At 45.7% G+C, this 12,209-nt stretch overlaps 1 protein-coding gene across 11 annotated transcripts in view; it reads left to right on the plus strand.

Moving 5' to 3' along the window:
- Positions 1-12,209, plus strand: part of LOC129840915 (protocadherin Fat 1-like) — a 105,804-nt gene that overhangs the window by 38,028 nt on the left and 55,567 nt on the right. For all 11 annotated transcript variants that reach the window (XR_008757258.1, XM_055908938.1, XM_055908947.1 and 8 more), the window contains exon 4: positions 2,248-2,309. Coding sequence is in view for 10 of the 11 variants with exons in the window: in XM_055908938.1 (XP_055764913.1) it covers positions 2,248-2,309 (62 nt within the window). In the remaining variant the exon portion in view is untranslated. The remainder of the gene's footprint in view (positions 1-2,247; positions 2,310-12,209) is intronic.

A 12,209-nucleotide genomic window follows, 5' to 3' on the forward strand; every position in this document is an offset into this window, starting at 1 on the left:
TGGGCCGGGCATTCCCAGTGGAATGCTTTAGACAACCTAGAGTCCACGCCCCGACGATTTGAGGCTTAATGTTTAGTACACTGTGTATAGTACTTATTGGCAGCAGTGTATTTCCAATCCATAGGCAGAATTGATCTTCAGAGGCTGGAAGCCTGGAGCCGTGGCTCAGGTAAAGATAGGAACGTACGCTAAGCTAAGAGTACCACTTCATAGTTGTTGATGCTTATAACCCCACATCAAAGGACCGCTCCCGAGAGCTTGGAGACAGCTAAGATACTTAAAAAAAGAAAAGAAAGAGCTCCAGCCATCCGGATCAATTTAGAGCAACCTTTCCTAAGAGTTCTACCTCAGTTAAATTTAGCTTCTCGCTAGGATGGGGGTACAGAGGAGTCAAACCCCCGTCCCTTCAATTAAAGCTGTGGAGGATTTTCAGCCTGGCACACTTGGCAGCTTGACAAAGGGGAATGTGTGTGTGAGAGCGCAACCCCCTCTCTTTGCCAGTCTTTGGGAAATGTGGGTAATATTATTGTGTGTATTTGTGTGTGTGTATATACGTGTGTGTGTGTGTGAGCCACTCTCTCTTTCATTCGTTGGGAAATGGGGGTAATACGATCACTTTGTTTATGTCAATTGAGATGCCTTGCAAATTGGCCGCTTTTCAGGACAGCCCCACCGATATGCCTTACCTTCGTTTACAAAGAGCCTTGTTCGCCGTGACCTTTTAAAAGCTACGTCACAGTTAGCTGCTAGTATCAACCCATAACACTACCCATCGCCAAACTACCCAGCATTATTACAACAGTACAGTGTAGCACATTGACTTAGTTCTTGCATTTGTCCTGACAGTGACATGTTGTCAAGAGTCCGTCCTGTCTTAATCGCTACCAATTTCCTGGACAAGCTTTTCCAACGTATTACAAACAAACAAAAACTAGCTTAGCACACAAGGGAAACATTGTCTTTCTCTAATGCTGACATCGCTTTGTTTTGATTTATTTTCAATTCCAAATGAACATTGTTAATTTTTAGGGTATAGCATGACGCTCGAGGGAGCTCTGGCTCAGTTGAGTCCTTCATTTGCCGTGCAGGGCTATTTTGAGAGGTGCTGTAAGTTGTGGGCTTGCTATTCTGGTTCGCACCATATGTGCCATTGATGGGCTCGGGTTTCGGAAATCCTTTTTTTGCTATGATAATCAGGTCGACCAGCCGGCTCTGGTGCGGTCTGCTCTGGCACGTCTACTCTGCACTCATGTCTACTGCAAGGTTACAATTACGCCGGGAGTGAGAACACTGCTTATTATTTGAGGAGAAGAGACTGCTCATATAATGTAGCCATATTTATTTTAAAAATTCTCTCTTCTCCCTGTCCTTTGGTTGAATCTGATTCAAATCGGATCAGATCTCGAGGCACGAGTTTTGCATTGATTTTTTATTCTTAGCTAAGCCGGGATACGCAACGCTTGAAGTCCCTACTACTGTTGTAGCCCTCAGAAAAAGTGAAACACCATTCCCCCCCTGTGTGAAAATAATTGTAGTCACAGTGGAAATCAGGGGATCTCGAAATCCTTAAAACAAACCATGGGATCTCATTCGAAGCCCCTACACAGATGAGTTGAGACTCTGGAGCTCGGGCTTGGGGCTGCAGTTGACTGTGTCTGCCTCTGACTGCCCGCCTCTGTATTTGTTCAGCTTGCGTTATAAACCTCAGTTAGAGTTTAGAGGCCACTGCTGTTTCAGAGCCCGTTAGCGGACCTCCGCGATATTTCACTTGTGGCGGACGGGGTGGCCTGACAGTGGACCTGTCTGGGTCGCGGAGGTGACCGGGGGGTTAGAGACTTTTCTGAGGGTCAGTATCTCAGCCCCTTCCTCCTCTTGCAGGTCATTTAGAAGAAGGGTTGGATGACATAACCAAGGAAACAAAGAATGGAGGGCTTGATTTTCACAAACATTATAAATGTTTACCCTTTACCCCTATTTACCCTGGCCCTTTCATGCTTTAGTGTTAGTTTGGCTTTAGGAAGCACATCATGTGTCTTGTAATGAAGTTTGACTGCCATTACAAATATGCCCTTTTCTCAATATTAGCTGCCTTTTTCTCTATGGTTTTGTGATTTCATTTTCATGATAGCATGAAGTCAAGAAAATGGATATCACATTGTCCTGTAGTAAGGCAATATAACATTGATGCAACATTGATACATTGATCGGGGCCATAATACTAGCAAACCTCTCTTTTTCTCTCGACAGGTCTTGTTACAACTACCTCGAGGAAGCTGGATCGAGAACAGCAGGACGAGCACATTCTTGAGGTAAACACCTTGTTCTGTCTGGTCTACCACTAACAGGAAGGGGGGAGGGAGAAAGAAGAGGGGGAATGAAAAAAAACGGTCTACTTCCTTGTCTGTCCGTCTGTGTGAGCCCTCGTGTTTGTTTGGAGAAGCATTAGCAGCATTGCTAATCATCAGAAAGGCCCTCAAGGACGACCTCTTCAGCCGAAACGGCCGTTAGGCTTGGCTGTCTTCAACCAACGTACTTTGGCCGAGCGCCAAGTATTGCCAACCAAAAACAAGCTGGGGCACAGAGACGCAGCGCATAGTTCCACACTAACCGGCGGACGGGGGTTTGGGTTTTGGATCGTGATTCCGCCGTTTGAGATTTCCAGGGGGGAATCAGGGTGACTGTGCCTTTGTTCTTCTCCAGTGTACCATCACGGGATCGAGGGAGGCAAGCCGGGGCAGGAAGCGAACCTTCAACGCCGGGTTGATGTTTAAACTTGTGGATACTCACTTTTTCTCTCGCTATCTCGCTCTATTTCTGTCTCTCCCTCTCTATCTTCTCTAACCCCATCCTCCTTCCACCCCCCACCCCCCTCTTCATTCCGTTCCCTCTGCCCAACCTAACCAAACGTTTAACGCCAGCACATTTAATTTTGTGCCAAGATCGATTAACCAGATTGGGCGCTGCTTAATTATCGTTATAGGAGTTAATGCAATTCGAGGTTCATTGGATGCCAATTAATGCCGATGTGTGCCTGCATGCCAGCCACTCCCTGTGTTTTCATACTCAATTTACAGTGGGACGCACTCATTTTATTCTGGGACTGGAGAGTAAAGATAGTGGGGGAGAGGAGGGGAGAGATCTGTTCTCCTGAGGAAGACATTTTACTGCCTCCCGCTTCTCCTCCTCCTCTCTCCTTCTCTCGCTCTCTCTTTTTCCCTCCCCTCTCTCTCATTCTCTCCAACCACATCTATGATAAATGAAATGGCCTACTCTTAGATTTGAGTGCCGAGTCGCAGAGGCCTCAAGAGAGAGGAAAACTAAATTGAAGCTTTCGACACAAAAGCCCTTTTAATTTGTTAAAGTGACCAGGTTAGGAGCCCTCTGTGCGAACGACCAAGCAGATTCTCAGGACAGTCAGAGTCAAAAGCCACCCTTGAGGGTTAATCTCAGGGGCATTGGTTGGTGTGTGACAGTAGCATTAGAGATAAAGAGAGTTGATAGCCAGTGTGCTTTTCCAACAGACTCCTGTTTTTACGAATACATAGCCAGAGCCCGTTTATTATTAGTACGCTGCTCATTTGTCCCGTTTGAAGAAATGCTCCATCAGACGTTAAATAACCACATTAAATGTTAACAAGCTCAAAGCGCTCCTCCAGTTCTTTCATGTTGGGGCCAAATTAAAATGCACAGTGACATTTTTACACTTCTTTTCTCTTATATATATATATATATACCGAACCAGTCAAAAGTTTGGACACATCTATTCATTCAAGGGTTTTTCTTTATTTTAACTATTTTATACATTGTAGAATAATAGTGAAGACATCAAAAACTATGAAATAACACATATGGAATCATGTAGTAACTTAAAAAGTGTTAAACAAAGCTAAATATATTTTAGATTCTTCAAAGTAGCCACTCTTTGCTTTGATGAAAGCTTTGCACACTCTTGTCCTAAAGGTGTTCCCACATATGCTGAGCACTTGCTGGCTGCTTTTCCTTCACTCCGCGTTCCATCTCATCTCAAACCTTGGGCTCCCGAGTGGCGCAGTGGTCTGAGAACCTGCATCTCAGTGCAAGAGGCGTCACTGCACTACCTTGTTAGAATCCAGGCTGCATCACATTCGGTCATGATTGAGAGTCCCATAGGGCGACGCACAAGTTGTCCAAGTTTGGCTGGGGTAGGTTGTCATTGTAAATAAGAATTTGTTCTTAACTGACTTGCGTAGTTAAATAAAGGTTATATAAAATAAAAATATCTCAATTAGGTTGAGGTCAGGTGATTGTGGAGGACAGGTCATCTGATGCAGCACTCCATCACTCTCCTTCTTGGTCAAGTAGCCCGTACACAGCCTGGAGGTTTATTGGGTCATTGTGCTGTTGAAAAACAAATGATAGTTCACACTAAGCGCAAATCAGATGGGATGGTGTATCACTGCAGAATGCTGTGGTAACCATGCTGGTTAAGTGTGCCTTGACTTCTAAATAAATCACTGACAGTGTCACCAGGAAACCACCCCTACACCATAACAACTCCTCCTCCGTGCTTCACGGTTGGAACTACACATGCAGAGATCATACCATAACAACTCCTCCTCCGTGCTTCACGGTTGGAACTACACATGCAGAGATCATACCATAACAACTCCTCCTCCGTGCTTCACGGTTGGAACTACACATGCAGAGATCATACCATAACAACTCCTCCTCCGTGCTTCACGGTTGGAACTACACATGCAGAGATCATACCATAACAACTCCTCCTCCGTGCTTCACGGTTGGAACTACACATGCAGAGATCATACGTTCACCTACTCTGCGTCTCACAAAGTCACGGCGGTTGGAACCAAAAATCTTAAATTTGGACTCATCAGACCAAAGGACAAATTTGCACTGGTCTAATGTCCATTGCTCATGTTTCTTGGCCATAAGCAAGTCTTTTCTTCTTATTGGTGTCCTTTAGTAGTGGTTTCTTTGCAGCAATTCGACCATGAAGGCCTGATTCACCCAGTCTCGTCTGAACAGTTGATGTTGAGATTTGTCTGTTTACTTGAACTCGGTGAAGCATTTATTTGGGCTGCAATTTCTGAGGCTGGTAACTCTAATGAACTTATCCTCTGCAGCAGAGGTATCTCTGGGTCTTCCTTTCCTTTGGCGGTCCTCATGAGAACCAGTTTTATCATAGCGCTTGATGGGTTTTCCGACTGAACTTGAAGACACTTTCGAAGTTCTTGACACTTTCCGGATTGACTGACCTTCGTGTCTTAAAGGAATGATGGACTGTCGTTTCTCTTTGCTTATTTGAGCTGTTCTTGCCATAATATGGACTTGGTATTTTACCAAATAGGGCTATCGTCTGTAAACCACCCCTTCCTTGTTACAACACAGCTGATTGGCTCAAACCCTTTAAGAAGGAAAGACATTCCATAAATTAACTTATAACAAGGCACACCTGTTATTTGAAATGCATTCCAGGTGACTTCCTCATGAAGCTGGTTGAGAGAATGCCAAGAGTGTGCAAAGCTGTCATCAAGGTAAAGGGTAGTAAAAAAAATAGTAAAAATAAAGAAAAACCCTTGAATGAGTAGGTGTGTCCAAACTTTTGACTGGTGGTGTGTGTGTGTGTGTGTGTGTGTGTGTGTGTGTGTGTGTATATATACACTGCTCAAAAAAATAAAGGGAACACTTAAACAACACAATGTAACTCCAAGTCAATCACACTTCTGTGAAATCAAACTGTCCACTTAGGAAGCAACACTGATTGACAATAAATTTCACATGCTGTTGTGCAAATGGAATAGACAAAAGGTGGAAATTATAGGCAATTAGCAAGACACCCCCAAAAAAGGAGTGGTTCTGCAGGTGGTGATCACAGACCACTTCTCAGTTCCTATGCTTCTTGGCTGATGTTTTGGTCACTTTTGAATGCTGGCGGTGCTCTCACTCTAGTGGTAGCATGAGACGGGGTCTACAACCCACACAAGTGGCTCAGTTAGTGCAGTTCATCCAGGATGGCACATCAATGCGAGCTGTGGCAAAAAGGTTTGCTGTGTCTGTCAGCGTAGTGTCCAGAGCATGGAGGCGCTACCAGGAGACAGGCCAGTACATCAGGAGACGTGGAGGAGGCCGTAGGAGGGTAACAACCCAGCAGCAGACCGCTACCTCCGCCTTTGTGCGAGGAGGTGCACTGCCAGCGCCGTGCAAAATGACCTCCAGCAGGCCACAAATGTGCATGTGTTTGCTCAAACGGTCAGAAACAGACTCCATGAGGGTGGTATGAGGGCCCGACGTCCACAGGTGGGGGTTGTGCTTACAGCCCAACACCGTGCAGGACGTTTGGCATTTGCCAGAGAACACCAAGATTAGCAAATTCGCCACTGGCGCCCTGTGCTCTTCACAGATGAAAGCAGGTTCACACTGAGCACATGTGACAGACGTGACAGAGTCTGGAGACGCAGTGGAGAACGTTCTGCTGCCTGCAACATCCTCCAGCATGACCGGTTTGGCGATGGGTCAGTCATGGTGTGGGGTGACATTTCTTTGTGGGGCCGCGCAGCCCTCCATGTGCTCGCCAGAGGTAGCCTGACTGCCAATAGGTACCGAGATGAGATCCTCAGACCCCTTGTGAGACCATATGCTGACACATGCACATTTGTGGCCTGCTGGAGGTCATTTTGCAGGGCTCTGGCAGTGCACCTCCTTAAACAAAGGCGGAGGTAGCGGTCCTGCTGCTGGGTTGTTGCCCTCCTACGGCCTCCTCCACGTCTCCTGATGTACTGGCCTGTCTCCTGGTAGCGCCTCCATGCTCTGGACACTACGCTGACAGACACAGCAAACCTTTTTGCCACAGCTCGCATTGATGTGCCATCCTGGATGAACTGCACTACCTGAGCCACTTGTGTGGGTTGTAGACTCCGTCTCATGCTACCACTAGAGTGAGAGCACCGCCAGCATTCAAAAGTGACCAAAACATCAGCCAGGAAGCATAGGAACTGAGAAGAGGTCTGTGATCACCACCTGCAGAATCACTCCTTTTTTGGGGGTGTCTTGCTAATTGCCTATAATTTCCACCTGTTGTCTATTCCATTTGCACAACAGCATGTGAAATTTATTGTCAATCAGTGTTGCTTCCTAAGTGGACAGTTTGATTTCACAGAAGTGTGATTGACTTGGAGTTACATTGTGTTGTTTAAGTGTTCCCTTTATTTTTTTGAGCAGTGTATATGTGTAGATATATGTATATGTGTGTGTGTGTATATACACTGCTCAAAAAAATAAAGGGAACACTAAAATAACACATCCTAGATCTGAATGAATGAACTATTCTTATTAAATACTTTTTTCTTTACATAGTCGAATGTTCTGACAACAAAATCACACAAAAATTTTCAATGCAAATCAAATTTATCAACCCATGGAGGTCTGGATTTGGAGTCACACTCAAAATTAAAGTGGAATACCACACTACAGGCTGATCCAACTTTGATGTAATGTCCTTAAAACAAGTCAAAATGAGGCTCAGTAGTGTGTGTGGCCTCCACGTGCCTGTATGACCTCCCTACAACGCCTGGGCATGCTCCTGATGAGGTGGCGGATGGTCTCCTGAGGGATCTCCTCCCAGACCTGGACTAAAGCACCCGCCAACTACTGGACAGTCTGTGATGCAACGTGGCGTTGGTTGATGGAGCGAGACATGATGTCCCAGATGTGCTCAATTGGATTCAGGTCTGGGGAACGGGCGGGCCAGTCCATAGCATCAATGCCTTCCTCTTGCAGGAACTGCTGACGCACTCCAGCCACATGACGTCTAGCATTGTCTTGCATTAGGAGGAACCCAGGGCCAACCGCACCAGCAAATGGTCTCACAAGGGGTCTGAGGATCTCATCTCGGTACCTAATGGCAGTCAGGTTACCTCTGTCGAGCCCATGGAGGGCTGTGCGGCCCCCCAAAGAAATGCCACCCCACACCATGACTGACCCACCGCCAAACCGGTCATGCTGGAGGATGTTGCAGGCAGCAGAACGTTCTCCACGGCGTCTCCAGACTGTCACATGTGCTCAGTGTGAACCAGCTTTCATCTGTGAAGAGCACAGGGCGCCAGTGGCGAATTTGCCAATCTTGGTGTTCTCTGGCAAATGCCAAACGTCCTGCACGGTGTTGGGCTGTAAGCACAACCCCCAACTGTGGACGTCATTTTGTCATTTTGCAGGGCTCTGGCAGTGCTCCTCCTGCTTTGCTTGCACAAAGGCGGAGGTAGCGGTCCTGCTGCTGGGTTGTTGCCCTCCTACGGCCTCCTCCACGTCTCCTGATGTACTGGCCTGTCTCCTGGTAGCGCCTCCATGCTCTGGACACTACGTTGACAGACACAGCAAACCTTCTTGCCACAGCTCGCATTGATGTGCCATCCTGGATGAGCTGCACTACCTGAGCCACTTGTGTGGGTTGTAGACTCCGTCTCATGCTACCACTAGAGTGAAAGCACCGCCAGCATTCAAAAGTGACCAAAACATCAGCCAGGAAGCATAGGAACTGAGAAGTGGTCTGTGGTCACCACCTGCAGAACCACTCCTTTATTGGGGGTGTCTTGCTAATTGCCTATAATTTCCACCTGTTGTCTATTCCATTTGCACAACAGCATGTGAAATTTATTGTCAATCAGTGTTGCTTCCTAAGTGGACAGTTTGATTTCACAGAAGTGTGATTGACTTGGAGTTACATTGTGTTGTTTAAGTGTTCCCTTTATTTTTTTGAGCAGTGTATATATATATATATATTCAGGTGGTTGTGGAGAAAGGGGTTTCAGGCCAGGGTTTGATGTCTCCCCACCTTCCCTCCACCACCTTTGTCCTATAAGTTGATTTTAGGTCAGTTTTACAAATGCCAGGCTCACCAAGATTAGCCTAGCATTTGCTCACTCAGAGACCTCCCCCACTGCCAGTGGCGCTCACACACATACACGCTGGCATGTGCACACATGCACAGATGCAAGCAAGCAAGCAAGCACGTACACACACACACACACACACACACACACACACACACACACACACACACACACACACACACACACACACACACACACACACACACACACACCACCTACCAACCCCCACCCCAACTCCATCCCTTTCCCCATCCACCCAGTCACCCAGCCATATGACCATATTAGAGAGACATACTTCCCTCAGATTACGCAGATCCACAAGAATTCGAAAACAAACCCAATTTTGATAAACTCCCATATCTACTGGGTGAAATACCACAGTGTGCCATCACAGCAGCAGCAAGATTTGTGACCTGTTGCCACAAGAAAAATGCAACCAGTGAAGAAATCATTTGTATGTTTTTTTATTTTCCCTTTTGTACTTTAACTATTTGCACCATGTTACAACACTGTATATAGACATAATATGACATTTGAAATGTCTTTATTCTTTTGGAACTTCTGTGAGTGTAATCTTTACTGTTCATTTTTATTGTTTATTTCGCTTTTGATTATTATCTACTTCACTTGCTCTGGCAATGTTAACATATGTTTCCCATGCCAATAAACCCCTTGAAATGAATTGAATTGAGAGTGATGGAGAGAGAGGGAGGGAGGGAGAGAGAGGAAACAACAAGGGAGACATGTTAGGACATGCTCGCCTAGACCTGAAAGAGAGGCAAGTTTAATGTTCTGCTCATAGGCATATCTCTACATCAACTTCCCAAGTTTCTATAGTCTCAGCCACTTTCTTGATTAATGCCCTCTGAAGTGTCTAGGCACTAATGTTTCACTACATCAGACTTGACAGTTGGCTGCCATTTGACCAGGGGTTTGTTGCAGACGTGCCAAGTGTAAACATTTCATTACAAAAAGCCTGAGAAGCACTGTGACACGGTCTTCACGTTGTTGTGACTGGCCTCTGGTAAAGGCTTTGTTTTGAAAGAGTAGGATGTGCTGATGAGCAACTGTCTAGCACGGCTCGGAAGCGCACACACAAGCACTCATGTACACACACACACACACACACACACACTCACTCACTCACTCACTCACTCACTCACTCACTCACTCACTCACTCTGTCTGACAAGGTAAAAATCTGCTGTTCTGCCCCTGAGAAAGGCAGTTAACCCACTTGTTCCCTGTAAAGTATTACAGAGTTCAGTTAGTTTTTGTAATTGATGCTCTTATCTTGCCTCTTCGGTCGCTCGGCAATAATTACCATTCAGGTTGCATCCCAAATGGCTCCCTATTTAATGCACTACTTTTGACCAGAGGCCTGTGAGCTCTGGTCGAAAGAATTGCACTATATCGGGAATCGGATATAATTTGGGATGCACACACACACAGCCGAGTTCAGCTGTTCACATTAGCCCGGGTCCTCATCTTCAGCTTTTTTCAATCCACTGCTTTGATTTCACAAAGGGAACAGGGAACTGTGGACAAAGCGTGTGTACCAATGACACTCTACTCCCTATATAGTGCGCTGCTTTTGAACAGGACACCTAGGGCTCTGGTCAAAAGTAGTGCACTATGTAGATGTAGGGTGCCATTTGGGATGCATAAAAATATCATCCGAAAACGTGGCCAAATGAACTCATCTGCCCGTAATGGCAATGTTCATTACAGAATATGAGAATACGGGCCAACGCACCGGCAACACTGCTCCCGAGAGGCGCACGCCGCCTCGAACTCGAATGGTCCTCGTCGTCCCATTTAATTAATTTTGTTCGGGCAAATAGCTCGGGCGGCCTTGGACCGACTAGGCGCAGGAAAACAAAAACACATTATGCCGCTAATTGTCGCTGCTAGTGCCAAATGGCGTGTGACCACAACCCCAAAGTGTTTTTGCTAAAGCGCTGAGCAGATGGTTTTAAATGACTATTGTTCAGCTCTTTATTTTTATTTCTGACGCTTTAAGCTCAGAATTGCTCACATCTCTCCCGGCTGTGAGATAGACCAACCCCAGTTCAGTTTCCCAGTTACTCATGAGATTTAAGGGTTGTGTTTGTTTGGGTCATCTAAGCTTATTGCTGGCTGCGTAAATTAAGCTGGCTGTGCATTTCATTTGAAAGACACCATTCAGCCATTAAGCCAGGCCTAATTAACAAAGTGTTAAAACAGCTGAGTGTTCAAACTACCAAGTGTTAAAACTAATGTTAAAACAAACATAAGTCTCTCCAGCAAACTATGGGCTGTAGGGTTTCATTTTTATTTTTGAACTATTTTTAATCAAACTTCTCCAAGTGTTTTTTAAACCCTGGTCCCAGATCAGTTTGTGCTATGTGTCACTGACCATGGGAATTGTCAAGACCGCACAAACTGATCTGGGACCAGGCTGGTGTTTTGATACCTAATTCTTATTTCGCTGTGAGGAAGAAATCAGTGCTAGAGGCATCACTACAGACACCCTGGTTCATATCCAGGCTGTATCACAACCGGCCGTGATTGGGAGTCCCATAGGGCGACGCACAATTGGCTCAGCGTCATCCGGGTTTGGCCGGCGTAGGCTGTCATTGAAAATAAGAATTTGTTCTTAACTGACTTGACTAGTTAAATAAAGGTGTTAAAAAATTAAAAAATAAATATAAAAACATAAGCATAGATAAAAATTATGTTTTTCTCCTTGTGTCTGGTTGGATGGTGATACATTCATCAGGTAAACCCATTTAACGGAATATGTTATTTTTGGAGCACTAAGGAGACATTGGGAAAGGGGATACCTAGTCAGTTGTCTAACTGAATGTATTCAACTGAAATGTGTCTTCCGCATTTAACTCAACCCCTCTGAATCAGAGAGGTGCTGGGGGGCTGCCTTAATCGATATCCACGTCTTGGGCGCCCGGGGAACAGTGGGTTAACTGCCTTGCTCAGGGGCACATTGCTCACCAAAGAGACGGGACCTGCTACATCACCAAAATAACGACGAGTCTCATTCTTCTGTGGCAGAAAAGCAAAGCAGCAAAGCGAGTGTGGTCTTTGGACCGTCTTGTTGCGCTCGTCTCGTAAAAAAACGGCAAACTATAACTTGCCTCTCACATTCATTGAATCCATTCACCATAAAAAAGAATGACTGAAAGGGAAAGAAAGAAAGAAGGAAAGGGAACAATTCAACTTCAATAAGCGAGCGAGTGAATAACAGCCTGTTCCCTTCGCATATTGGTTCTCGGAAGCACAGCGTGGGTCTTTGAATAAAATGACTTGACAGCTCGCTAATCTCGGA

Source organism: Salvelinus fontinalis, chromosome 42, assembly GCF_029448725.1.
Source record: "Salvelinus fontinalis isolate EN_2023a chromosome 42, ASM2944872v1, whole genome shotgun sequence".
Taxonomy (NCBI): domain Eukaryota; kingdom Metazoa; phylum Chordata; class Actinopteri; order Salmoniformes; family Salmonidae; genus Salvelinus; species Salvelinus fontinalis.